At 43.3% G+C, this 27,353-nt stretch overlaps 5 protein-coding genes across 5 annotated transcripts; 2 read left to right on the top strand and 3 right to left on the bottom strand.

Moving 5' to 3' along the window:
* The first annotated feature begins 1,675 nt into the window (after positions 1-1,675).
* Positions 1,676-5,370, top strand: EAF02_011970 (uncharacterized protein). Its single transcript, XM_038908018.1, has 3 exons — positions 1,676-2,433; positions 2,564-2,579; positions 2,667-5,370. The coding sequence occupies exons 1-3, from the start codon at positions 2,021-2,023 to the stop codon at positions 4,260-4,262; spliced, it is 2,025 nt and encodes a 674-aa protein (XP_038752193.1). The 5' UTR covers positions 1,676-2,020; the 3' UTR covers positions 4,263-5,370.
* An 859-nt stretch (positions 5,371-6,229) lies between these two features.
* On the bottom strand, positions 6,230-10,959 carry EAF02_011969 (uncharacterized protein; the record flags this gene model as incomplete). The annotated part of the gene is made up of 7 exons (XM_038908017.1): positions 6,230-7,360; positions 7,409-7,870; positions 7,925-8,413; positions 8,463-8,615; positions 8,675-10,103; positions 10,247-10,472; positions 10,653-10,959. 7 exons carry the CDS (start codon positions 10,957-10,959, stop codon positions 6,230-6,232), a joined length of 4,197 nt encoding a protein of 1,398 aa, XP_038752192.1.
* A 2,756-nt stretch (positions 10,960-13,715) lies between these two features.
* EAF02_011968 (uncharacterized protein) lies at positions 13,716-18,694 on the top strand. The gene is made up of 3 exons (XM_038908016.1): positions 13,716-16,269; positions 16,330-17,276; positions 17,337-18,694. The coding sequence occupies exons 1-3, from the start codon at positions 15,558-15,560 to the stop codon at positions 17,574-17,576; spliced, it is 1,899 nt and encodes a 632-aa protein (XP_038752191.1). The 5' UTR covers positions 13,716-15,557; the 3' UTR covers positions 17,577-18,694.
* Positions 18,695-18,791: 97 nt separating this feature from the next.
* Positions 18,792-20,725, bottom strand: EAF02_011967 (uncharacterized protein; the record flags this gene model as incomplete). The annotated part of the gene is made up of 6 exons (XM_038908015.1): positions 18,792-18,869; positions 19,326-19,355; positions 19,456-19,819; positions 19,975-20,029; positions 20,219-20,321; positions 20,522-20,725. 6 exons carry the CDS (start codon positions 20,723-20,725, stop codon positions 18,792-18,794), a joined length of 834 nt encoding a protein of 277 aa, XP_038752190.1.
* Positions 20,726-22,157: 1,432 nt separating this feature from the next.
* On the bottom strand, positions 22,158-24,188 carry EAF02_011966 (uncharacterized protein; the record flags this gene model as incomplete). Its single annotated transcript, XM_038908014.1, has 1 exon — positions 22,158-24,188. The coding sequence occupies one exon, from the start codon at positions 24,186-24,188 to the stop codon at positions 22,158-22,160; it is 2,031 nt and encodes a 676-aa protein (XP_038752189.1).
* Between the last annotated feature and the right edge of the window lie 3,165 nt (positions 24,189-27,353).

The following is a 27,353-nucleotide window of genomic DNA, read 5'->3' as shown; positions in this document are numbered from 1 at the left end:
ACCAAATAGAAATCCAATGTTCTCTTTCAAGGCTAATCGTCCCAGCTATTCATTAGACCTTGGAGTATGAGAAGATGTCCGCTGGGTATTATGAGCCCTTCATATATATTGCCCGGGAATTGTATAAACATATCCACAAAGTTGGCATCTCTAATGATGCAGCAAAAGCAGTTTCGATATCATTGCTTTCAAGAGTCGTGATTCATCTTTGGAAAATAACTCGAACGGCCGATGATGATGCGAAAGGAATAACCTCGTCGATGGGCCAGAAAGCAATCTGAATAGGTGACCGACCACAAGAGGCTTATATCGACGGGACCATGACGCTTTGGAGACACCAGTTCATGGCAAGTCCTCCTAATTTCTTCTCAAAACGGAGTATCCTGAAGCAAAAAGAACAACACAATGAAGAACTTAAAATGCGAATTATCATACCGCTAATTAAGTCTAGCACCCAGCCATCGACTTGTAAAGCTTTAGCAGGAAGACGAGAACAAGTTGTAGCGCTGGCTAAACATGAAATTCGTCTTGGACTGATTGTGTTCATATCGCCATGTCTTATATGTCATTAATTGTGTGCAAGCAAAAGGTGATGGCTGGTGAGAATATATTGAGGCTACTAATTTAAAAAACAACTAGACAACATTTGACTAGATCAAAACTATCACTTTAGGTTCCAGAAACCTCATTCCCCTGGAACTACCCAGCAGTGTCATTCCCTATTCTTCACAAGAATGTTACCACTTGGAACTGAGATGTATAATAAAAAATCCTATCGCCTGCATGGGAAAGGCAGACACCTCCATGATAGCTGAGACTAGCATATATATATATATATATATACAAAAAGAAAGGCACACGAAAATAGAAATGTAATTACCTTAGAGACCACAAATCACAAGTACGGGCATGATCCGAGCAACGACATTCAATAGTGGACAGCGGGCGGGACGGGACTTGTTGACCTATTATCTGTGCCTTATCTATCAGAACAAGACTCGAATCTCTGAGTGGATGGGAATCGTGCAATCGTTGATAGAGTTAGACACTAGTTTGCAGATTATTGAAAGTGCTGAACCCTCCTTGAGATATTAGCAAAGTGTTGCAAAGAGCTGTGCTCACACATGACTGCATGCTAAGAGATCGGTGTAGGCTTGTAAAACCCAAAATTTGGTCGTGATTGATCCAAGTGATTGCAATGAACTTGGCAATGTACCGGTAGCATTCTTCTGTTATATTACCAACCACTTTGCATTTTAAAGTTCATAGTGACCCAAATGAAGTGTATATCAATTCTTCGCGAAACGACCTAAGGGTGCACTTATCAAGCGTTGCAACGTATTGAAGAGGGCCATCGATCCAGATCCAACAATCAGCGGCCTTGGGAGCTGATCAATTCACGTATCCAATGAAGATAACAGAAAGAGTTGGGGCACCACCGAAGTACAATGCAGGATCACCCACAAGCGGAGAAAAATGGGTGGCTCTCTTGATCTCTCTTCTCTCCGGAGTCCGTAATAGCAATACTAGGAGACTAGTTTTGTCCATCCGCCATCGCACACAGGTTCTGACTAAGTATTTCGTACATTAACCGTTAAGGAGGGGAAAAGCTAAATAAAGAATTGACTCGTAACTGGCGCGCAAATTGTTGAAGAAAGAATTTTAAAGAAGAATGCGCGCGCGTTTGAGAATGAAGTGACAATGCATATAACGCTTCTCAAGCCTCTTCATTCACACACCTCTCAGTACTGCCTCAAATTATATTGTTCTTATCAATACAATTGAAGAAAAAAACAAAGTTATAAAAAGGGATCGTCGATGAATTATCATAAAATTTCATCAAAAACCACAAAAGATACGAGGCACAGCAGCTTTCTGACCCTTGCATGAAGACGTCGCTTGGGGGCTAAGCCAATACATTTTCTCGTAGGATTACCGTAGGATCAACAACTTCACTTGGAGACTTTCATTTATTCGACTCTCTTTCCTCCGATCTTGGTCGAAATATGAGTGAACCATCATGCGTTATTCTCTCTTTCTTTCGGTGCTTCTGCCCCTCACACTCGCTCAATATCCACCTATCTCAAACCTCACTAGAATAACGTCCCCAGTCGATGGGAATATCACCATCTCTTACAAAACACCACCAACAGGCACCTGCCAAACGGTTTTCGATTCTCAAGAACAATATACAGGTTGGGTTAGTATACCGGGCAGTTATGCGACGAACACATTCTTTTGGTTTATCTCTGCGAGAGATCCTACAGATCAACTTACGATATGGCTGAATGGAGGGCCAGGCTCCAGCTCGATGATTGGACTTTTCAATGAAAATGGTCCTTGTGAGGTTATTGAAGTAGCACAGGGGAAGTTTGCGACGGAAGCTAGGGATTGGGGCTGGGATAGAGCTTCTAATATGCTATATATGATCAGGTATGCAGCATCTTGAGTTTTGTTTCCCTGTCTGATGGTTCTTTCAATGCGCACTTCTCGAGATTATCTTGTACCAATCGAGATACTCGATCTCAATTGGAATACATGGACATCTGTTACAATTTGCTAGGTTTTACACTCTCCAGGTGTTCACGAGAGTGTTGGCCAAATACCACTGTTCTGCTCATGAACGCGCCATACCCACTTCCACAAGCTGACGTTTACATGTGTAGCCCAACCAAGTTGGATTTTCATATGATACGCCTACTAATTGCTCTCTCGACCTTCTCACGTCCGATCTATATACTCCACAGCAGACTCTCCCAAATTCGCAGCCTGCGGATACCTTTTTAAATGGAACGTTCAGCTCTCTGAACGTCAATAATACGGCCAATACTACTGAGATAGCGGGAATGGCTATATGGCACATGCTCCAAGGATTTCTTGGTGCCTTTCCACAATATGCTCCAAATAATAGTTCCGCTATGAATATTCACTTGTTCGCAGAGAGTTATGGTGGAAAATATGGTCCAGCTTTCGCAACCCTTTGGGAAGAGCAGAACGAGAAGCGTGCAAACGGCACGTTATCTCAAAGCACAACCATTGATATTAAACTCAAATCACTCGGAATAGTCAATGGTTGTGTGGATGACTTAATTCAAGCCCCTTATTATCCTGATTTTGCAGTTAATAATACCTTCGGCCTCAGTGCTATCAATCCTACAAGGGCAAAATTGGCGACTGCCAACTTTTACGCTTCTGGTGGCTGCAAGGACCTAATTACACAATGTCGAGCCGCTGTGCAAAGTCAGGATCTTACAAATGAGGGCAATGTCTCAAGTGTCAACAGTGCTTGTTCCAATGCATACAAGAGTTGTTTGACGAACGTGCTGGAACCATATTATGACGCTGGAAGAAGTGTGTACGATATTTCCCATAATCTGCCTGATTCATTTCCACCCAGTACATACCTCGAGTACCTCAATACTGCTGGTTTTCAATCTGCTATCGGCTCACCAGTCAATTACACCGAGACAAATCTACAAGTTGTTGCTGCTTTCACATCCACTGGCGACTACGAGCGTAAATCTTACGTACCAGAATTAGCTGCGCTCGTAAATTCTGGAATTCATGTTGGGTTGATGTATGGTGATAGGGATTATATTTGTAATTGGCTTGGTGGTGAAGCTATATCTTTAGCTGTCGCAGAACAAGTCTCTTCTGAATATGCATCCAAGTTTCCAGCCGCTGGCTACGCTCCTATCATAACTAATACCTCTTATATTGGTGGTGTTGTGAGGCAGTTTGGCAATCTCTCCTTTAGTCGCATATACGACGCAGGTCACAGTGTCCCGGCCTACCAACCCGAGACCGCTTTCCAAGTTTTTGCCCGAATCATAATGGGCACCTCTCTCTCAACAGGAGAAACCATCAATTCATCAGTCTACAATACCACTGGTCCCATGAATGCCACACATACCACAAGTCTCCCACCATCCCCAACAAATACATGCTACCTTCGGAATATTCCCGGAACATGTACGGAAGATGAACGGCAGATGATCATCGCTGGGAAAGGGGCAATTATCGATGGAGTACTTTACAGTGATTCCTCAGATTACAGTGCTCCTACTAGTACTGTAACATCAACAGGTTCTGGGACTGCTAAGTCTGCCTCAGTGACCACCACTACAGAAATCCTTACAGGTCTTTTCACTGCGACTGCTACACCTAGTCCTAGCAAATCTTTTGCGATTCCGGTAGCAAGATTGGATTTTGGGGTCTTGTCGCTATTTGGCGCAATAGGATTCTCTTCTTTCTTCATCTGAGCATTATATACATGCATGTGAATAGATGTTTAATATTTTTGTCGTCCTTTTGAGACGAATACACTATACCATTCTTCCGGAAGACACTCGTGGCCAGAAAAACTCGGCAATACACAACAATTATACTCGACATTAGCAGCATGGAAATCAGCATGGAAATCAACATGGGCAATGGGCATTCGAAATTGGCGCAAAATTGAAGGCGCAATAACCCCAATCGTATCAGATCGACAGAGATGATCAACTTAGCTAAATCCTCGGAATGGCGTTATCATGGCGTTACAGCACTTTTACATCATCTATAGATGATCCACATCTTCACTTCTTGGACCAAGGTCATTCAGTTACATGAATACAAGTTCAACTGGTCACTTCTACGTCTATCCTATTGTTCCTATTTCGTCACCATACGTACTACGACTTGGGAATACGGAAACTGATACGAAAAGAAAGAAGCGAGGAAAGAACAGAACCAGTTCCTATTCTTTCATCTGCTGGAGGTGGAGAACTTCTTGATCTGGTCGCTGCTCGGGAAATGTAATGTTTTACATTTTATATTATAGCATCTGCATGAGTTATCCATAGTGGCTAACTAGGTGACTGAATAATTAGCTAGCTAACGCAATCTGGATGAATGGATGCTTGGATGGGACGGAATGGTTTGGGATGGTCAAATGCATTATACCCTATGTATTGTATGCGTATCATATTTTCTTTTGGGAGAAAGGGGAAAGGAGGATTTCACGACGTTTTTACTTCTTCTCTTCTCTTCTCTTTTATTTGCTGGGTTCGTCTTGGGGTATTGGGTTTGCTCGGGGAATGAGAGGTGTGTGCATGGATATTCGACGAGTATTCAGAAGGGTGGTAATGGTACAGTGAAGTGAGGGAAGGGAGGCAGGGAGATAGGGGGGAAGAGGAGGAAAAGAAGAAACTCTTACTCTTGATTAATGATGGGGATAATGTGATGTGATGGATGGATGGGGGGAGTGGTTGAGTTGAGTTGAGTTGAACACCTAACCTGCCTACCTACCTAACCTACCTATCTATCTACAAAGGAATGAAATGAAATTAGTATGCCCACAGATAGATAAAAGTTTTAATATATATTCCAAACAAACAAACAAACAAACAAACACAAAGTATGATGATGATGATGATGATGGTGATGTATGATCTGATCTTGATTGCTACCTAAAGGTTTGGCCCGTCGAATCGAGACGAGAGCCAACAAGAGAACGAAATCCCTACGTCATCTAATTATATTTATTATCGCTGTGACATACCACGGTAGTATGCGCGTGACTATTTGTATGAATTGTACTGTATCGTACTGTACTGTATCGTATCGTATCTCTCTTCTTTTCTCCATCCGCTCCTCCGCAGAATTTAAAACAGCCATCTATGCATTTTCCTCATTCCTTCATTTGGTACTTCATCTTCAGATTTTTAGAGTTCTATCTTTTAGTTTTTAATTATATTAATATACATTTTCAATCCCAATCCCAATCCCAACCTCAATAATTTTACGCACTTCATTGACAACTCCCCTAACAAACTTAAAGAAACTAAAAAGATCACAGATGATGTGAAAAATAGAACATGCTGAATTCATTTTCCACCGCTCGTAATACATCGTAAATTCATCCATCAGACCCTGTGAAAAAACGCCATGGTGATGGGGTATCAAGATCCGACGAAAGCGAGCAAACAAAAAGAGAATTCCAGACCATATTTTTCCCCTTGCAATGCACAAGACTATCTATCCCATCCCATACCATTTCGTTCAAACCCAGCCCAAAATTTCGCCATGTTTTATTCTGCTTGTCATGCCAATGTGTGCAAAGAAAGAAATAGGACCAGCCAAATCGTAATCATGAGTTCCCCAAAACGCCTCATAATGATTATACAACCCATTTCAAAAAGCAATTGAGCACGTATGAGAGTCAAGGAAAACATGTTCAAATGTCTCAGACACCGAAAAGAAAAGCCAGTTGCTTCTCGTCAAGTCTCCCTACGCTCTTCATAGCACCTTCGTCAAGTGCGGACTCTACCAAGCTCTTTTTCTGTTCTTGTAACTGCATGATACGATCTTCAACTGTTTCTTGTACTAAAATGCGATGAACCTGAACTATTTTCATCTGACCAATGCGATAAGCACGATCGACTGCTTGCATCTCGATGAATGGATTCCAGAATGGGTCGAGGATAATAACTCGAGATGCTGCGGTCAGGTTGAGTCCTGCATTACCGGCCTTGAGAGAAATGAGCATGATATTGCAATCCGATTTGTCCTGGAATCGCTTGATTGCCTCGTCTCGACGTTTGGAATTGAGACTTCCATCGTAGCGCTCGCATTTCCAACCCTTCTCTCCGATGGGCACCTGGAGGAGATCGAGGAATGTCACAAACTGACTGAAGATAATTGTCTTTTCACCTTCGTTTTGAAATTTCTCAAGCAGTTCGACGCACTTATCGGCTTTTCCAGATGATTGCCAATTCTTTCGAAGATATCTCATGTACTTCTTATGACCCGCAATAGATCTAGAAGCCTCTTTCTTCATCATGGCAATTGAAAGATGTTGCTTCTGCTTTTCAACCTCCCTCCCTTTGCCCTTGTTTTTCTTCGCCTTTATCTTAGATTTTGACTTTGACTTAGATTTAGGAACCTTCGATGCTAAATTAATTTCATCGTCACCTTGCTCAGCCTCAGCCTCATCATCCTCGATCTCATCAGGGACTACGAAACCGTCTAAATTTCCATTCTCGTCAACATCCTCAGATATGGTATCAGAGTCGGATTCGGATTCGGTGTCGCTGTTACTGTCATCACTACTTTCGACGGCATCGTCGACAATCTCTTCCTCCTTGACTTTTGGCGATGGCATATGTGTCTTCTTGAAAGTTCTGTAGTCGATAAGATTCGCCATGTCGAGTTTTCCACGACAACTTGGACATTTGAGGGCCGTGGCACCATCATCGTCGCCTCGCGCTGCCAGCTTGGCCTGCTCGGATAATGCCATCAAACAATCGTGACAATTATCGTGTCCACAAGGGATGATGATACTGGGATTTGGAGTTGCATCGTAGCAGATGTTACACTTGGGATGTTAGTAAAGATATTTCAAAATATATACTAATCAACTTACTTCGAATCCTCCATCTGCAGCAAGTAGTCTTGAGACAACATCTGGTTCCAGGGCCAATGCGCGATCAATCATCTGTTCCTCTGTGAGCTCTGCCGAGCCCGCTGCGGCTTCTTCAAGATCAATAATCAGATGCGGATGGCAACAGCATTGTCTAAGACGAAGTAGCAAGACAAGGATATTCGAGTAATTCTTCCCAACAGTTCCAGCCTTCCTGTACCTGTTGAATTGAAGTTGAGTCTTATCCTTAAGAGCTTGATAAAATTCCTGCTCATCTTTGCTAAAAACAACATGATCAATATGTTCATACTTGGGTGGTAAGTTGATAATCGGCTTTCCATCAATTTTAGATTGCTTCGTCCGACGGAGGAGAATGGCCTTCAGAACACCTTGCAGACGTTGCATGGTCTTTCTGAGATATTCCTCTGTGTGTGATGAACCTCCTTTAGAGAGACAGCCGAAATCCTATCATTGTTAACGAAACAGTCTCTATAGATAAGGTATACTGGATATACATACCTTTGTAAAGGCAGACCAGTTGCTGTAAGGTCGAATGCGCAGAAACTTAATCAACGAATAAAGCTCGGTAATGTTGTTCATCATCGGTGTGCCGGTAAGGCAAAACCTAGTCAGCGCTCTTAGTTTACAGGCCGAAGCGGCTGATTTGGTGGCTTTGTTCTTGATGCTTTGTGCTTCGTCAAGAATCACACGATAGAATCTGCTCTTAGGGCCTAAAAGCGGGAAATCCTTGGCCATCTGTTTTGGATCAGGATCCGTGATACCGTTTTGTCTGCTCTCTTCTTCGAATTTGATAAGTCGATTATACTCCGCAGCCAAAGTCCCGTAAGTTGTGAGGACTACATCATATTGTCGGAGATCATCCCAAGTAGATCTCTTGCTGTTTCCATGAGCCATGTAGACACTGGGTTTATGCGTCGGCAATGTCTTCGAAACTATTTCGCTATTCCACTGGCGAAGAAGGGCAACAGGCGCAACTATAAGTGTAGTCTAGATACTATCAGAAGACAGTAATGTCATATCGTCAAAGAAAACATACCTTGCACGTACGGTCGGTTGATGGTCGTGATAGAATGAGTGACAAAGTACTGATTGTCTTGCCTAGACCCATATCGTCGGCTAAGATACCCCCCTTGTTACTGCCCTCCTCCATTTGTTTCAACCATGTTAAAGCAATTTTTTGGTGCTCGTACTGATTACAAGTTAGCAAAAAATCTTCAAAAGGTCTAATTGAGCCGGGCTTCAACTAACCAACGGATATCTCAATCCTTCAGGTGTTCCCTCTCGGTCCTCTAACGGAATCTCAATCTCAGCTTTGATATTCTCCAACAGGTCTTTGATCTCTCTTTCAGTTTTTCTAGGATCATTGATGACGTGTTCCATTCGTTCCGTCATCTGAGGGGTATACGCGAAGGAGGGAGATAAGAAGCCAAGGTTCGATTCAACGTCTAAAAGATTGCCCCTATTACTAAGCGTGCCTCCTAAGGAATTAAAATTAGTTGAACCCATGCCGTGTTCTGGCATAGAATCAATGTTGAAAGCCGGGCCTGGCCCATGCATACTGTTTTTGGGATGTGAAGAATGCATACCTCCAGTTATTGATCCTGGAACAGTCAGAGGCATTGTGGAATTGGAGTAACCGAATGGGTATGCACCAGAAGGATCTGTGCTATTGTAAGCCATGGCAGAAGGTGTGCCATTCATGGGAAAATCTTTATAGTCAGCGTTCAATCCATTGTAGGAACTAAATGGTTGATCCCTCTCCCACAGTGGTGAATAAATATTCTGCTCTCCTACTCGATTTTCATGATTCGTTCCATGGGCATGATTTCCTGACATCCAAGCCGAGGTATCACTGATATTTGCACTTGGATTTTCCATTACATTTGGAGAGTTTTTTGCCCAGTTAGGTAAAGCAGAAACACCCTGTAAGCTGGTGTTTGAACGGCTAATAGCAGTATCTCCCAAAGCACGGGTTTCTGATGAATAAACTGGACCTGGCTGACCATAATAATTGGTAGTCCTCGAAGTTGTGGCTTTCTGACGACCATTATCCTTGAAAGCGGAAGGTTCGATGATTTCAAGCGATGAATCACTAGCCGCATCATCAATGTAGGTACCAGGCATCGTCGATTCTGGAAATGGCATAAGATTGGAGTTCGTAGCAGTAAAAGACATTTCTTGGTGCATACCTGTAGTACCACGAGAGCCCCAGCCAACGAAACCTGGAGGTGAAGGTTGAGCATAAGACGATGTTCGTGGCTCGGCATTGATTGTAGTACCACCAGAACCCCAGCCAAAGAACCCTGAAGATGAAGGTTGAACATAAGGCAATGCTCGTGGTTCGGCCTTGAGACTAGAACTTGAACCCCTTTTCCACGGAAGACTTCTACTTGAGGAACTGTTATTATGAGTGTCGAAAGTGTTTGACATCGCGGAGGACTTGGCAGCTTGGATGTCGCGAGAGGTGGAAGCTTGTGAGAGACGTCCTGAGTGACCTCCGAACAGCCTATTGAAAGCGGAAGGCTTCGAGCTAGCGATCGGCGTGTTTGAGACGGGGCTATTTGAGTTTACAAGGCTACTAGCAAACTCTGCATCTTGCCTCTCCATTGATATTTTTTGTTCTTCCTGCTTCTGGTGTTCGGTAAAGGTGGGATCGAACATTATTATATCATCATCCCTAATATTTGGACAAATTAGCATATGTATTCTCTTCCAGTTTACCATTGACGAAGGAACTATGAGATCGATGATTGATGATCAAATGAGGGACAAGCATAGTGAGGTCAAAGTATCCATCACCATTTGCATTATAACCCATACCCTGAGCTTCCCGAAGGAGTTGTTACACCTGTCGCAAAAGGACTCGGTGTTGTTCGTCGAGATTTGATTTCTTCGAAAGGGACAACCGTATCTAAATGTTTGCTAAGAGTACGCTTTCGAGTGGGGAGGTCAGCTCGATGTGAGCCAGAACCAATCATCGAGGCTCCAGAACCAGGTGTTGAAGCTGTGGAGGATAATGATACCATTGACTCGCCTTCTTCTTTGACTGCAGGCAAGTTAATTTTGATCGTCAAATTTGAGTTTAGATCTGGGGAGAAGAATGAACAAAATGCAGAAACTATTTCTCAACACTAGTAGAAGAAACTTTGAACGCGGATGAGGGAACGAGGTAAATCTGGGTTCCGTGGCCTCGCATCTAAAGGAAATGAATCAGGATAAGACTAACATTGATAGCCAGCATTGCTTCCTCGCCCGACCGCGCTATTCATCTTCGAACGAGCTATATCGGATGGTCGTATGTAGGAGTTATTCTGAGAAGTAGAAGATGCTTGAGCGTGGGAGGCGGAAGCTTGAAGGGTGGAAAGTTCTTTTTTCAGAATGGCAATCTCAGCCTCGATTTCTGCTCTGCGCGATGATTGATCTCCCGAGGAATCGTTCAAGGAAACTAGATAAACTTGCTGAAGGGTTATTTCATCCGTGAGAGTTGCAATGGCTGCGAGAGAATCAGCAGGCGATGGAGATTGCTGTGCCATGGTGAATGCGGGAGCCCCTAATGTGTCGGAGAATTTGATGAAAAGTGTAATGCACTGAAAGGCTTTTCAAAACAGTTGGTAGGTATTTTATGCGATTACCCGCGAGACCATACGGTAGGTGGGAAGCCGTATGTTTTTGTAGTACAGGTTACCAATTAAAAGAACATGATGTATTTTCCAACCCCCCAGAAAAGAACCAATATGAAGGAAAGAGAAGAAGGGGAAAATGGGGTAGAAAGATTTGAGATGAAGGAAAATTATTGAGAGAGCTGAGTCGATGACATAGAGAGTTGTGGAGTTGTAGTGGAGTTTGGGGGGATTTACTAGGGAGTTAGTAGGCATCTAGCTAGCGATTAACCTTTTCTAGTACGGTCGCGTTGCTGGTTAGGGATTGGGTTGAGAGATCAACCCCACCAAACGAATGCAGGAACACTCTTATCGATTAGAGAGGGGGAGGGGAGGGGAAGGGGAGATGGAGATGGAGATGGAGATGGAGATGAAATTGAAATTGAAATTGAACTTGAACTTGAAGATGTAGATAGAGTCACTTGATCTACCAACCTCTAGTCTCCCTACCGAATGAGAACCTGGGAAGATGAACAGATGGAAAGAGTGTCAACATTTATCTTACCAAATTGATTCATTTCAACATTCACCCCTTTTCATTCCACATTCATCATTGATCTTGCGGGTAGGACATACTAGGTCTGATACTCATAACCTGTCGTACAGCAGCCCATCTACCTCGACAAGTTGATCGCCAAAGTGAGTGAGTACCTGCTACCATCTCATAAGACTCTCGGTCCATCCGTCCAAACTTCCACATCGTACAATCGAGGGGCAGCCTTATGGGGGGTTTCTCATTTCAGGTTCTACCATACTGGAGACGGGGTACTTGCAATGCGACTCCAACAACTGCGACTGTTAGTATATCTCCCGCTCGATACTCGTCAGTCCGATCTCCAAGGAATCTAACAATGCTAATAAGCTCTTCGTTACATCAATCTGGACCTTCCTATAGTTCAAGCTTTGATTGAAATTCAATTAGATCTATGGTACAAAGTCGGAAAACGTCTGATAGCTGTACCTTCCAATGATAGATTTACCCCTCCATGCTTCTGACAAGTGGGTTCGGTATATTTTGAACGGACTATCATAGTAATAGATACTAGGAAGTAGTTTAACTTGTCAAAACACTTAGTTCCTAACCTTACTTTAGCTTGGATGGATGGATTTCTTTATACAGTGACTTCTATATCTAGGAACTTTGTAGCAAGAAAGAAAAACCGTCAATAACTTTTGTCTATACTCGAGTGTCTTATGCACTCCCCTTTTATCCCCTTTTATCCCCTTTTATCAGAAAAAAAAAACTTACATCTCGAGTTCCGTCAGTTCAAAGGGTAGGTTGACATCTAGATAACTTGCAGGCTAAAGTTTCGACAATCACATAACCTTTCAATCTTGGCTTCTTTATAAGCTCTTCGATATCCTTCCTGATTGATATTTGGAATCTAAACACTCCTTTACTCTTCTAATTCGAGAAGAAAGGGCTTTCAACATATCGAGGATTTCTTTGATCAATTTTGAATACAGATATAACACCTGAGTACAGTGGACCCTCACCATGATCCGTCCATCTTCACTGCTGCAAGCCAAGTTGTCGCTAGGCTCCAGATATATTAACGGAGCCTCACATACCCCAATATCCGTTATTGACCTTCTGTCATACAAGTCAATCTGTTTGTAGGTATCTTGACTACTGTACCAGCTATTTATCACAATCTAGCTGGCGAACCTCAAACCCACCAAATTACGTTCAAGCAAAGTGCTCCTACTCGGTCGACGTAACCTCAAAGTTTATGAAGAACCTACCTAGTACCTAACCTCTGAGCTAGTACTTCTTTCGACGGTACAAAAAGTATTCAAGTCATGAGGGTAAATGTTTCATTTCGACAAAAGGAAACCCCGAAATAGAATTCAAACAATCAAGACAAATTCTTGTTCTTGACGTTCATCTGAAGAAAAGAGCGTTCATCCCTTCTCATTCTCATGGTCAGCAACCGACGAAACCAAGTATATTTGAATTCTAGACCCCACTCGAATCCATCGACATCACATCACACTTTGGTATCACAAGAACAGAGCACGAGAGAAGAAGAGACATACGACTCAAAAGTCAATGAATGAACCAGTCAGCCAGTGTTTCTCACTCGTCGTACCTAGGTAGGTAGATAGTAAATTCTTACCGTTGGATACAAGTTACAACCCGAATCCTCAGCGAAGAAGGCAACACTCCCCATCTATGGCTGTCGATAGAGCGAAATTGCAAGTAGGCTATGGTTTGTGGCTCATATATGTAAAGAGGAGACTTTTTACCATACCTTGGCGGCATCTGTAACCAACAATTGAACCTTTGGTGCTCCACTCCAAGTCTCAAGTCAGTACAGTACTGAGTCCAACGGATGGTCCGCTGCGGGAGTGCCCAGGTCGCCAGACCAACAGATGGTTCATGAGTCTAAAGAGGAACTCAGCCTCTCTTTTCTCTCTCCACTACCAACCAAAGCATGAGCTGAAACGCCTTTGCTGAACTAGGTACTGACGAAGGAATGTTCATGCAAGAAGAAAGATGCCACTGTTCATGTAGGATTTATCCACCATCCAAAGAGGAGATATCTTCAATTACATGTGATGTTGGCGGCAATTATGTTCACCTAATTCGGTTTTCAAGCGCAGCGCTTTTGCACCCCTCGATCCAAAATTCCACAATTTAGTTGGAACAAATGATAATCTTCTATTTCTTCTATTTTGGATCTTTTCTGGATTGGAGATTGGAAGCACGTTGTTGAAGGACGCTTTCAAGGGCGGCTCACTAGACCTTCAAGTCGACCTCCCTCTTAATAGCCAGGAAGTAGAGCCGCTGTCAGTGACCAACAGACCCATCTTGAAGCTTACACTTATTACCATGATGAATACAACTATCTCTCGATGTGACTGACTTATTACAAACCTTCTTTCTGTCTTTTTATTAACTTCATGATCTTTTCTTTCCCTGGCTTTTCTTCTTCATACTACTCCTCCTCCTGCTCCTGCTCCTGCTCCTCCCCCCTCCCTGCTCCCGCCTCGAATTATATTGTATCAGAAAGCACCAGGAACTTTGGGCTCAAACAATCATCATCAACCCAACGATCGTACGCGCCGCTCAAGGAACAACCTTACCTCATCCATATTATACTTTCTCATTGACCGACCTCTTTTTTAATTCTCGATCTTGTTTTTGCATACGTTCTCACGAATCTCACGAGTTTATACGAATTTCTTTCCATTTCTTTTCGCATTTCCGTCCGCGAATCATTTACCCTAGACGTGTGGTTGTGTTTAACCATCCAATCCATTCCGTCTTCAATTGACTCCAAATTCCAAAGCATCAACCATTCCTGGTGTGGATATCTGCACCATTACATCAGACGTGAATTGGACCGAGTAACACTACCGGGACCTTGATCTCTCTTCAATTGTGTGAATCTTTATTTACCCCGTCCAGTCCAAGAATTCGTTGCCAGCCAATCAAATGCGATAGGAAATCTACCCGTTTTGATATTTCATATTTCACATCTTATTGCGGGAAAAGAAGATTTGAGAAGAAGTGCAGAGGAAAGAAAAGAGAGAAAGGTCCAAAGGACCAAGAGAGGAAAAAAGGAAGGAAAAGAAAAGAAAAGACGAGAAAAGACGAGAGGATATTTCTATGATCTTCTTCTCCATTTTTCAACCGGTGACAACAAAGTATTCACAACTTCAATACCTACCTAGGTTGATTGATTGATTGATTGATTGATTGGAATTCTTATTACGGATTACATGCGGAATCCCCCACCAACAATTTCAGCTTTCTATCGCTTCTAGATCTCACCACAATCGAGGAAAGTCAAGGAAAAGAGGAAAAGAGGAAAATCCCACTTCAAAGTCATTTTTTCCATAAAAAATTCAACCCACCCGAGATCTCTTTCCCGCTCACCTCCCCACCTTGATTCAAGACCTGATTGACTCTTGGAGTCTTATTTATCTTATTTATCTCATTTATCTCATTCATTCACCGGCAAAACATCTCCATCCAAGCTGGGCACCGGGGCAATCGACTGGGATTGGATTTACGAAACCTTACACACCACACACCCTGCGCACCTTACACACCTTGCACACCTCTTCAACTTTATTCACGAGCCAATTCCAGATACCCAAATCAGCCCAACCGACGCAAGCCCCTCCAGTAGCTCGTCATCCCATCTATTCATTTCTATTACCTTCAGTCAATACCACCACCTAACACCTCCTCCACCATCATTGTCCATTATACAAAACCCGTCCATCTTCCAGCCTCGTCATTTTTCTTCTTTTGATTTTTCTCTCACTTGGCTCATTCGGTCTCACATCTACCAAACACGTAACCCATCTACTCTGTGGGTAGATACCTAATAAGTGATTCATATCTCACATACGTTATTATATTCCCGACATCATTAAAATACTACAACATTTCGAATACAAACAAACGCTTTCAATAAGCATATCGTCCATACAAGCAACAAGACAAGCAACCAAACATGTCTCGACATGGCGCTCCGTCTCGAGTGACGGAATTTGATGAGCGTGATACTTATTATCGAGGGACAGCTCCACCACCAGCTCAAGTTCGAGTAAGAGAGCGTGATCATGAAGAGACTATTGACTTCAGTACCAGAAGAGGTCCAGAGAGACCTCGAAGACGTTCATTGGATTTCTTACGAGATGATTACACGCGATCAGAGCCAGGTCAAATAGTCGTAAGAGAACGCGAAAGAGAAACATTCAATGACGGACCACTTGTGCGACGAGCAAGATCTCCTTCTCCTCCACGATTTCGTGAGAGAATTGTAAGAAGTGAGGTTGGAGTACGAGAGCCTTCTCCACCAGCCGAGAGAATCCGAACAAGAATTGTTGAAAGAGAAAAGGAAACTCCAAGATCTCCATCACCCCCACCACAACTTCGCGCACGAGTTATAGAGACAAGACAAAGATTCAGAGAGCGTTCACCATCTCCTCCAGCACCTTCTCCAGTTCGCATTCGTGAGAGAATTATTGAGCGTGAAAGAGAGAGAGAGAGAACCCCTTCCCCACCACCACAAGTTGAGAGAATTCACACCCGAATTGTTGAAAGAGAGAGAGAAAGAGAACCTTCTCCATCACCATCTCCCCCACCAACCCCACCCCCAGAGATTATTCGAGCACCACCCATTCACCGAGAAATTATTACACATCATCGTCATATCGATCACGGTAAGTTCAGCTAGCATTCCCACGATAATTATAGTTTACCCTTACTAACTAATAAATAAGGTTTCGAAAGAGCTCCAGCTCCAAGTCCACCCCCACCTCCCCGTCGTGCCCACACCCCTGCACCACCAAAAACCGAAAAGACTGAAATCGACATCTATCGTTCCGGTAACAATACTGAAGTTGATATCACAAAAACCAAAACCAGTGGTCGCGAAAAGCCTAAATCACCTCCTCCACGAAGAGAATATTATGATGATTCCATCTTATATGAGCAAGAGCGTGACAAGCTACGTGTTAGAGATACCCGTATCGATCTCAGCAGAAGAAGAAGTTTGAGTGCTCGTCCTGATAAGGAGAGAGTAAATCTCGATATCCGGGATGAAGATGAAGCCGATTTCTATGCCCGCAAGGTTCAAGAAAGAGCCGTCATTGGTGAAGCATTTAACGGCGCCACAAAAGATTGGTCAATCATCGATGTTCCTCCTGGAACGGAGAGGATCCAACTAGATGGTGTCGGGGGTGGAAGTCAAGAAATCACTTGGCAGAGATACAATGGTGTACGACGAAGCAAGTTCAATCCTGAGCGTGAGCACAAGAGAGAAGAACCTGAACGTGTCGAGAAGAGAATTGAGATCCGTGAACGTGAGCGAGAAGGACCTAATCGTACAACTGAGCATATCGAGATTCGTGAGCGTCAAAGTGCTGCACCTTCTCCACGCGAATCGTCAACCACTATTGACATCGATATCTCTAACTCTAGCAGTCGTAAACCACGAAGCCATGCCAGTGGACCAACATACGAGAGAGAAAGAGAATACGAACGTATCGAGGAAAGCTCTGATCGTCAAGTTGGCTTCCCATTACCTCGTGGTCCACCAAAAAGTAGAATGGGTGATTTGTGGACTGAAATCACCAAGGACTTGGTAGCTAAGGAGGCTATCGAGGAACTTGGCTATGATTACGAAGAAACAGAATTCTTCTATTACATTCTTCAATATCTCAGATACGTAAGTTTTCTCCCTGCCTTACTCTTACATTCCTCGGAGAACATACTAACAACCCTCTAGCAAGATGTCGAGGAACTCGTTGCCCTCTCCGAAACCGTCCGCCGCGAAAGACAAGATCGCATCCGTGAAATCGAACGTGAACGCATTCGCATTGAACGTCGTGAGAAAGAACGCGATGATTGGGAGCGAGCAGAGCGAAGAAGAGAAAGAGATAGCGGCTACGACGATGAGCGAATCATCGAGAGAGAAATCATCTGGGATGATCATAGAAGACGCGAGAGACCTAGCAGACGTTGGTAGTTCTTTTCCTATCGCTAGGATTGAATTATCAATGTGAGCCGGTCGATTGAAAGAATCGAAATTGCACAGAGGAATCGCAGACGAAGACGAAAAGAGAAAGCGGAAAGAAGAAAAAAAGAAATCCAACTCTCTACGAATATGATGAAATGAACCGACGAAACGAACGACAGATGAAATAAAATACGACGTTACGGCTGCTACATAATGACATTTGCGCTTGTACTTGCTTGCACCTAGCATCGACTCCCTCATATAGCGCTGTTGCATTTCTTCATTTCTTCCTGTTCTTTATTAATTTCTTTTCGATTGATCGATTCGGTCTCTCACTGTGGGGATGAGTGGGAAGTGTCTTCTATCTATTCTTGGGTCATTCTTGTTATCTTACCTACATACATACAAACCTCATATTCATCACCCTTTCTTCGTCTAGAAGAAAGCTACTACGTGTTTACCGGCATGGATATGCATGGATAGATAGATAAATACCCAAGATTTTCTCGCTGGAGGGATGGAAAGTATGGATGGGCTTAGTTGGTTTATTTTCTTGTGTTTTCCTTTTCTTTTACTCTTTTTTTTTGTTCCTCCTCTTTGGTTGCGTGTGTTTCTCAATGGATTGTATTTGATTGCTCTTTTCTATTTATTTATGTGTGTTAGGGAAGGGGGAGGACGGTTTGAAATGAGAGAGGGAAGGAGATGGATGGGTGGAAGGCAGGCAGGCAAGCAAGCATACTTTTAACGAATGATTATGAAAATGAAAATATGATTGATACACTTTGATGCGTTTGACTTTTTTCATTTTTGTTTTGTTTTCATTAGATAGGGCTTGATTGGATGGGATAATATGAGATGGTGTTCTTATTTTTTTTGATAGAGATGTGAGTGCGTGAGTGAGTGAGTGAGTGAGTAAGTGAGTGGATTAATATCATATAAACCTAAGCATAAATCTTCCCTTCTCCTTTCAGTTCCATCTCTTCCATTTCCTAGTCACAGAAACCATACTTTCCACAACATCTACTTCCAAACTTCCGCCATCTTCATCTTCATCTTCATCTCTACTACAAGCATCGATTCAATATCCCCTCAGCTCTTCCCACCCCATCCATCCCATTCCCCATCTCCCTATCTTCCTCTCCTTTTCTCTCCACCCCCTTCCCTCTACCCATCAAGTTTCCAGGCATAGTATAGAATACTAGAGCATAACCCCATCATAACCCCCTAAAACTTCGGAATAAACTTCGGAGTATTCTCCTTCCACTCCTTGTAATCTTTTCGATGACCGTATTTCTTATCATACTATATTTTTTGGAAGGGGTGCGAGTTAGTTTGCTTTTCAATTCATTTCTTTCTTGTTCTCCTCTTTTCTTGCAAGGTTCATCTTCTTCTCCTTTATCAATTTGCTCTTTCTGAGTCTACCATATTGAGGACTTCAGATATTTGAGATGGTAGCGCTTCTAGTCTCTGAATGGGATCGAGGGGCTTTTCTATCTGAGATAGAATCTCCTGAATGAAGCTCTAGGCGTGGTACTTGCGCTGGCGAGTATTCCAAGACGTGACTCGTTTCCCTTGTACTTTAAAAGGATAGGCAAGGAGAGAGATGCGTTTCCCGCATCAAAAGGTTCTTTCACCTGAGCAAGCAGGTAAGACCCCTTATCTTCTCCCCCAGTCTCCCTTTCCACCATATGCACATCACATTCAACAACACCACACCACACAACCAAAAACAAACAACAAAAGAAATGATCAACATACCTTCCCCTCACTCAACGGTACCCCACTAACCTTCAACAACAAAAAGCACACAAAAGCCGGACTCACTCCCGCAATACCCACTCCCAACGCTCTTCCCAAACCCACTCGTGCCCATCCCCAACTGACCTACTCTCCCGGTAAGCACACCCGCACTCAAAACCGCAATTCCAGTCCACAACGTGGCTTCTCCGAAATAATTTGGATGTCTACTTTTACTCCACAGACCACTGGTTAGGAAATCCTCATCATGCTCTTTTCTCTTCTTCGCGGCGACCCAGGCGGATTTTTGGCGATCGGCGACGATTTCAAAGGAGAGACCGCCGGCGAAGAGGAGAAGTCCGATAATATCGGTTAGCATGAGGGTGGGGAGGGTGGAGAGAAGAGGGTGTGGGAGAGAGTTGAGGGCGAGGACGGGGAGACAGCAAAGGGATACCCAGGTTGCTTGGGCGAAGAAGGCGCCAAAGAATTTATTAGGGGATTTTTGATTTCGTCGACTGGGAGGGTGTTAGATGGGTGGTTGAAGGAGTTGTGAAGCAAGGGAGGGAGAAAACGGAGATTTGTGTATATATGCATGAGAGAGAGATATTAAACCCGACTCCATTTCACGTCTCTCACACATCATAATCAAGAAACGCAGTATAAAACAAACTCACATCGAGAATCATGACCGTCCTCCATTATTCTCTTAAAGAGATAACTACCAACTAATGTTCACAATGTTAGTAACGTGACATAATACAACATACTCCTAACAAAAAAAAAAAATCTCTACATGTAATGCCCATCTCATAAATTACCTCAACCCACCTACCCACCCAGAAAGTCAACAATTACTAAATAGAGCAAAGCAGAGAAACCAAAACCCCCAAAATAGAAATCAAAGAATAACATACGTCTCGTAGCCCAAATCCCCACCGCCGCACTCAAAACTACTTGTCTCCAATTCAACGCATTGGCACCTCCAGTTCCGGTAAATGCTTCTAGGAGTTTCGGCCACTATTGTCACATCAGATTAGTTTTCAATTCAATAATCCACTGTTCTTTCCATCAATTCCTAACCCCTCCATTTCCTCTCCTCACTTCTCCCTCATACACACAAAACCACCCCCAAACAAAAAATAATCAAAAGAAACCCCCAAAAAAACTCACCTCCCACCCCCCTTCCCCAACACCCCCGCCGCCGCCCTCGCCCTCACCGTCGGCAAATAAAGCGACAGGGCCGTCACACTCAAATAGGTCAAACTGCCACTCAAATCATAGAAGCGTTCGGACTGGGCCGCGATACTCGGGATGGCGACGGCGGCCTGCAGGAGATAAGCTGCGCCGACGGCAGGGACCAGCGTGCGCAGGAAGGGAGAGCGGAAGTTGGTGAGGTGGAGGAGGGTTTGTGTGAGTGTCATTTTTTGATGAGGTTTGGATTGAATTGGATTGGATCGGATGGGAGAAGAGGAGGAGAGGGTGTTTGTTGTGTGTATGTATATGAGTGAAAAGGTGAAAATGTGAAGATGTGAAGATGTTGTAGTGCGATGAGATGCGATGAGATGAGACAGGATAACAGAGTATTTCTCAATCTTTAATCTTCACGCTATCAATTCCAATTCCAAACCCACCAGCAACCTTACCAGTACAGAAACAGAAACAGAAAAAAGATATCAGAATATCACAGAACTCTTCGTATATATATAATAATAAAGAAAAGAAACCACCAACCCAATAATACAGAGTAATAAACCAATCAAACAAGCCAATGAGAGTTCCTAACCTAAAAACTCCCCTCTCCTCTCTCCCCTCCTTCCCTCTTCCCCTCACCTCCTTCCTTCCCCTCTAACCCAATGTAGCCTCTCTCTTCGTATTTCATCACACCTGCACCCACCACATCAACACCCATCCAAAAAAATAATGACGACATAGACTTTTTTCCTCTCTTCACCTGAATTCCGAGGCCCTCTCCTTAAATTTTGCCCATTTTTTCAGGCCACATAAAATTCAAATACAAAACAAATTCCAAAATTCCCATTATCGACATGAATATCGATTTTGACTTCACCATCGGAAACGGCTTTTGGCATTAAATATTCAAGAAAAGTAATTATTCCCCTGACGATCGATCGTTTTAGTGTCGATCAAACCCGAAGATCACTTGTCAATTTATTAGTCAATTCATTTTGACCTCACAGCCCCAAAAAAAGTGAAGCATGATAGTCGTAAAAATAAATATCGGCAATTCTGCAATCATTAATTCAATTCTCTTTCTTCGTCTTTTCTCTTCATCTATCTACTCCATTTCTTTCTTCCATCTTCTCATCTTCCCTCCATCACCATCACCATGCCATACCTTGCATCCATCCCAATCATATACACCCCAATCCATTTCACCCATGCCTATTCATCAATCATCTAATTATTAATATTAAGTAATCGCTTTCCGACCACTTTGCTCTCGTTCATCCCATCCATCCACAGCTTGCAACCGCAAAACACAAACCCCAATGCAGATCTGTATCTGTATTTGAATTTGTATCTGTGACAAATCATTGTCCTTCTCTAGACGCCTTAACGAGTGTTTTTGTTATTCCCACTCCCCCAATACCATCAATCAGTGGAATCAAATCAATCATCCACCAAAAATGGTCCTCATAAAAAACTGGTCATTTGAAAAAAACCAAATCATAGAAGAGAAGAGGAAAAATGTATAAATGAATAGAAAAAAATCAAAAAGGCATGGCAAGGGGTATCTTAACGATATGCCGCGCCAAATGAATCAACAGAAAAAAAAAGCACCGGACAAGAACGTAATGTACATAAGTGATTCATAAAGTGGGATAAAACCCATCAACGCAAAGGTTCCTTGACATCTGCTACACCATTGGCGATGACTTCTCTCAACGACCAGCGTGGGGGCTTAACAACTCCTTGAAGACCGTTTGCTCTTTGCCATTCCTTTTCCATTTCAGGTGTAACACCATCAGGTAGATGTTCTGCACCACCGGCTACACCAGTGGAGAACTTGAGCTGAAGTACGTCTCCAACTTCGTCGCAAGCAGCCAAGATACGATCCATATCATCCTTGTTGTGGGCCGCGGAAACACAGAAGCGGGCACGGGAAGAGATAAGTGGCGTGGCGGGATAACCGACAATGACGACGGAAATCTTTCTTCGAAGCATTTCATGGGAGAAAGCAGGCATTTTGGCGGGGTTATACAAAACGATTGGGATAATTGGAGAATCATCATGACCGTAAACGATAAAACCGAGGCGCTTCAATCCCAATCGGAGATATCTCGAGTTGAATGCAATTCGTTGTAATCTCTCTTCACCCTGACCAGGAGCGATTTCTCCAGAGATGATTTTCAATGCGCTGAGAATTTGCATCAAGACTGGTGGGGTAGGTGATTCACCATACATGGTTGCCGCGTTTGTTTGCCTCAATTTGTCAATGATATGTTTTTCACCAGAAATATAACCTCCGTTAGCACCGAAAGATTTAGTCAGAGTACCCATGAGGATATCAATCTCGGCAGGATCAATTCCAAAGTAATCGCATACTCCACGACCGTGAGGACCCATAGCACCAATAGAATGAGCCTCATCGACGAAAAGATTGAACTTGTACTTCTTCTTAAGAGCCAAGACTCCTGGTAAGTTGACCATTGTACCTTCCATGGAGTATAAACCTTCAACTACAACCAAAATCTTCTTCCATGGTCGATGAGTTCTAGGTTGACCTTGAGAGATGACTTCCCGGAGGAGTCTTTCCAAATCGTTCATATCATTGTGCTTGAAGGACATGATCATAGCTCTTGAAAGACGTGCACCGATACGGATAGAAGCGTGATTCAATTCATCGGAAATAATGAGTGAGCCCTTTCCAACCAAAGCGGGGAAAGCAGTTGCGTTTGTAGCGAAACCCATTGAGAATACCATTGCAGCTGGTTTTCCAACAAACTTAGCAATTCTGTCTTCGACCTCCAAGGCCAAATCCGAAGTACCGGCATCTGCTCGAGGACTTGCAGAGCTAATTCCGTATTTCTTGATTGTCTCTTCAACTGCATCTGCGCATGGTCCTTCTGACTGTGCAAATCCGAGATAGTTATAAGAACTCAAATTCAGAGTTTCTGTGTACGTGCCGGTATATTGATAGTTCTTGTTGAAATCATCAGTCTTTCGGTCAATAAGGGTAATGTATCTACCAGGAACTCCAGTAATTGGACGAGCGAAACAATCATCGATACGCAACTTCAATCTGCGAACATAGAAATTATCAAAATCACTGTTGAGGGCAGCGTAACCATTGGCAGCAGTAAGATGTCGGTAGGCTTCGGGCTTGAATCTTTTTCCAAAGAAATCCCGAACATGTCCAAATATGATCAAGACCAAGTAACTTATGTATGTAGTAAGAAGATAATAGTACGGTGGCTCATCCTCGACTGGATCTTCGAGGACTCCATGATGCTGGCTGACATATTTATGACTTGGGTGGTTCAACGGACCAAATTGTGCATCTCTTCTTGCTTGTAACTTTGCCTCTGCGACGGAAGGTGGTTGGAAAAGTGTCGTAGGTGGTTCGTCCATGTTTACCTCACCAGCCTTTGCAGTGGAGAGAGAAATTGTGGGAAGAGATAAAGATGCTGGACTGGGCGACGGATTGTCCAGAAGTCGCTGTTGTTGTGCGGCAACAGCAGAAAGAAGGGCCGCCTGAGCAGATTGTTGTTCCTTGCTCTTTGGTGAAGAGGTGAAGAAATTGGTCAATCTGTTACCCTTTGAGGTCGACGGCCTACGTGCTGTAGGTTTGTCGGATTGCGGTGTAATAGCCGCAGGCGTGATGGAACTAGCGAACGGATTTCGAGGAAGTCTTTGAGGCATCGTGTTCATGAATCAAAAACCCTGCTCAGAGCAGATTAGAGTATATAGCGTTGGGGATGGAAGCGTAGACTGAATGAAAGTCGTATGTCGATGTTTCTCCAAAGAACTGGAGACCTGTGTTTATTGGCTTGTGAGATAATTGACTCGGAGGGATATAGAGGGATAGATATCGTTGATCAATAAGGGGTATTCGTAGTCTGTGGGCTATGACGAAGGTGGTTGGCAGATTAACTAACGACGGAGTTCTAGGATGAGGATTTAATATCAGTAACGTGGACAATTTATAATGCAGGGAGAAGAGCTGTGGGGCGAAGCACTTGATATCTGTTTTCGAGAGGATTGACAGGGGAGAACGATGGAAGAAGACAACGAAGACTTCGAAGTAGTATAAGTATATCATAAGAAGTGCAGACGTTTTTGTGCCCAGGGCACGATGGGGTTTAAATTGGGCATCGAGTTTTAAGGCAATCGAGATTAAATCGATGATTGAAGGAGATTGAGGAAAAAGTAGACATACCAAGGATGGAATTTTATGCTTTGGTGAGTTAGGATTGGCCGTGTAGTGTGTATTCGTATGTTGTTGCAATATTAAATCGGTGTGAGTTGTGAAATACTTTTTTGTTGATGCTTTGCAAGAAATAGAATGGAAGCAATCCTTCTAGTGGTAAAATGGTGGGTGAGAGGATTGAGACTAAGTTTGCGACGAGAAAGTAAAACACCGTTTGATCGTTCTTGGTTCTTCGTTCTTCGTTCTGCGTTCTGCGTTCTGCGTTCTGCGTTCTGCGTTCTGCGTTCTGCGTTCTGCGTTCTGCGTTGATCGCTCTTCGCTCTTCGTTCCTTCTCTCCTCCTATGTGGGAGATTTAAGGCTGGCTAATTGGTCACCGCGGTGAGAGGTTCTCGCCAGGGAAAGAGGGACGAGATGTGGCTGGATCCGAAGCTATCGTTGAAGAAGTTACTGTAGACGCTCCAGACACTCCCAAACACTCAATTATAGTTTCGAAAGTGCTACTCGAGTAGGACTTCTCTCAATCGATGCTTCGTAGAAACAGAAACACACCAATATAGTCTGGCTTATGCTGTCTTATTATGATGATGATAAGTAAGATTGACAATCAACAAGGCAGTTAGTTCCCTTTTGGATAAGAAGAACTTCACAAGGTTTCGATGTAACGGGGGATCACAATTCGCAAGAAATGGGAAGAAGAGAGGAAATGTGAAATAAAGGAGAAGAGATATGGATTTTTAGGTTACTCGAGGTAAATGAGGTTCAACATGGGTTAAATCTACTAATTATGTGATAAGTTGGTGGTGCCCGAGAGAGTCTTTGAAAATCTTCTAATGAACGATGATCAAAGCGGCTTGTGGCTCCGTATTAATCTATTAATCTAGACTTTATGAATATGAAGAATACTTTCGGAGAATGAGCGGCGATGAGCATCGATGAGCGACGGAAGGATCGAATTATTCTAACAACAAGAAGCTAATCGTCCGGTGCATCCGTCGGTTTGCGGATTATCCTTACCTCTGCTTGACTTGCCGCTTTACCGAGATCGTTTGCCTTGGGAAGATTTCATGAGGGCAAATTTGTGCATTGTCCGGTATACTCGTCGTTGATTACATACACATTCACCGGTGTAAAAACCTCAAATTCACTCGCCGCCTTTAGACTCAGTTCACGCAGTTTGCGGTCTTTTTCAAATCCCGATATATCTAATTTCCTTTTTTTTTTTCTTGTCCAGGATTGAAATGGCTGGAAGCGTTAGATAACCTTATGTGATTGGTCCCAAACACCAAAAAGAGTGGTTATCTGGATCCGTTCGGCTTTTCCATTTTTCTGATTGACTGGTAGGGCTGTTAGAAACTGCGACGGAACCAATGAGAAGCTTGACTTTTGTGCAAGTTATGCAGCTCACCTAGGCAGGTATTTACCTAGGTAGATTCTGAGTTTCCTCTTGGTATCCGAGTTGTACTTTTGTGCAAACTAATCACTATGGACTCTAGCCTCCATCTAGTCTTGATTTCTCGATTCTCGATTCTCGATGCTCCAGGGCTGCTGTTGTAGGGCAAAGTCTTGAATTGCATATTACTTCATTTAAAGCTACCAGATTAGTATGAAGAGAATGAAATCATCGATTTCTCTTTATTTTTTGAATGCGTACCGGTACCTCGATGCTACTTCCCACTTCTTTCATTTGGGCTGACTTGCTAACACACTTCAAAACTATCGCTTGACACTCCTTTACCCCTGACCTAGTCGGTGTGTACCACATCAAACAGCAGTACCGCAGGTTCTTCTCCCGCTCCCTATAAGCGTATAAGCGTAGAAGTGCATAGAGCGTATCGCACGCGTCATGATACGTTTGACGTTTGTTCTTCAAAATGGCTTTTTATCGTTCCTTCGCTCAGTTCGCTGCCACGATGCACCCATGCCATATGTCAACCTACGCGTATCTCAACCCCTCACTTATCTCAACTCTCCATGCAATCCCAAATAGAGTGTTTAAGTGGAACATCACGAGCCCTCCTCTCAAGAAATGCGATCGTGAATCGTGACAATGCAACTTTTATACTTTTATTATCATCTTTTGTCCAGATGAAAACATGCCCAGATCTTAAGACTATGATATCACTTTGATGCATACTCTTCAAACGTTCCCAGCATCGCCCTTGAACAAAATCTTGCTCGAGAAAGCACCAGTCAAATGTTCTCTAAAAGTATAAATTCTTCAGACGTTAGATCCCTTGGGTCGGCTTCACTTGCTTTGCTGATTCAAGGAGTACCCCTCTCTCCCGAGAAACGGCTGACCATAAGCTTTCAAAATTACAGTGTACCCTCCCAATGCAAAAACCATCCAATACCTGGGTCTACGGAGTACTGCGTGCATCACAAGTATAATCATAATGCATGTTAATAGCATGAAGAAGTTCCTGAGCTTAAATTTGATACTATTACTAGCAGCTTTCGATTTAGTGGTTTTTTGAAAGGTCTAGAAATCGAATATTATATAAGTTCATCGATCGATACCACATTAATTTACTATGCGGGAGCAGGCGGGTTCTAAGCTCTAAAATGCCTTTTCTTTTCCCCGTTGCTACCGGTGATGGAGGGGTTTCGTTCGGTACGTACCTAGTGGTGACTTTGGGTCGTGTTCCCGTTGTTGACT

This window comes from Botrytis sinoallii (genome assembly GCF_014898435.1).
Source record: "Botrytis sinoallii strain Bc 23 chromosome Unknown BSIN_038, whole genome shotgun sequence".
Taxonomy (NCBI): domain Eukaryota; kingdom Fungi; phylum Ascomycota; class Leotiomycetes; order Helotiales; family Sclerotiniaceae; genus Botrytis; species Botrytis sinoallii.
This window is presented reverse-complemented; position numbering and strand designations above follow the sequence as displayed.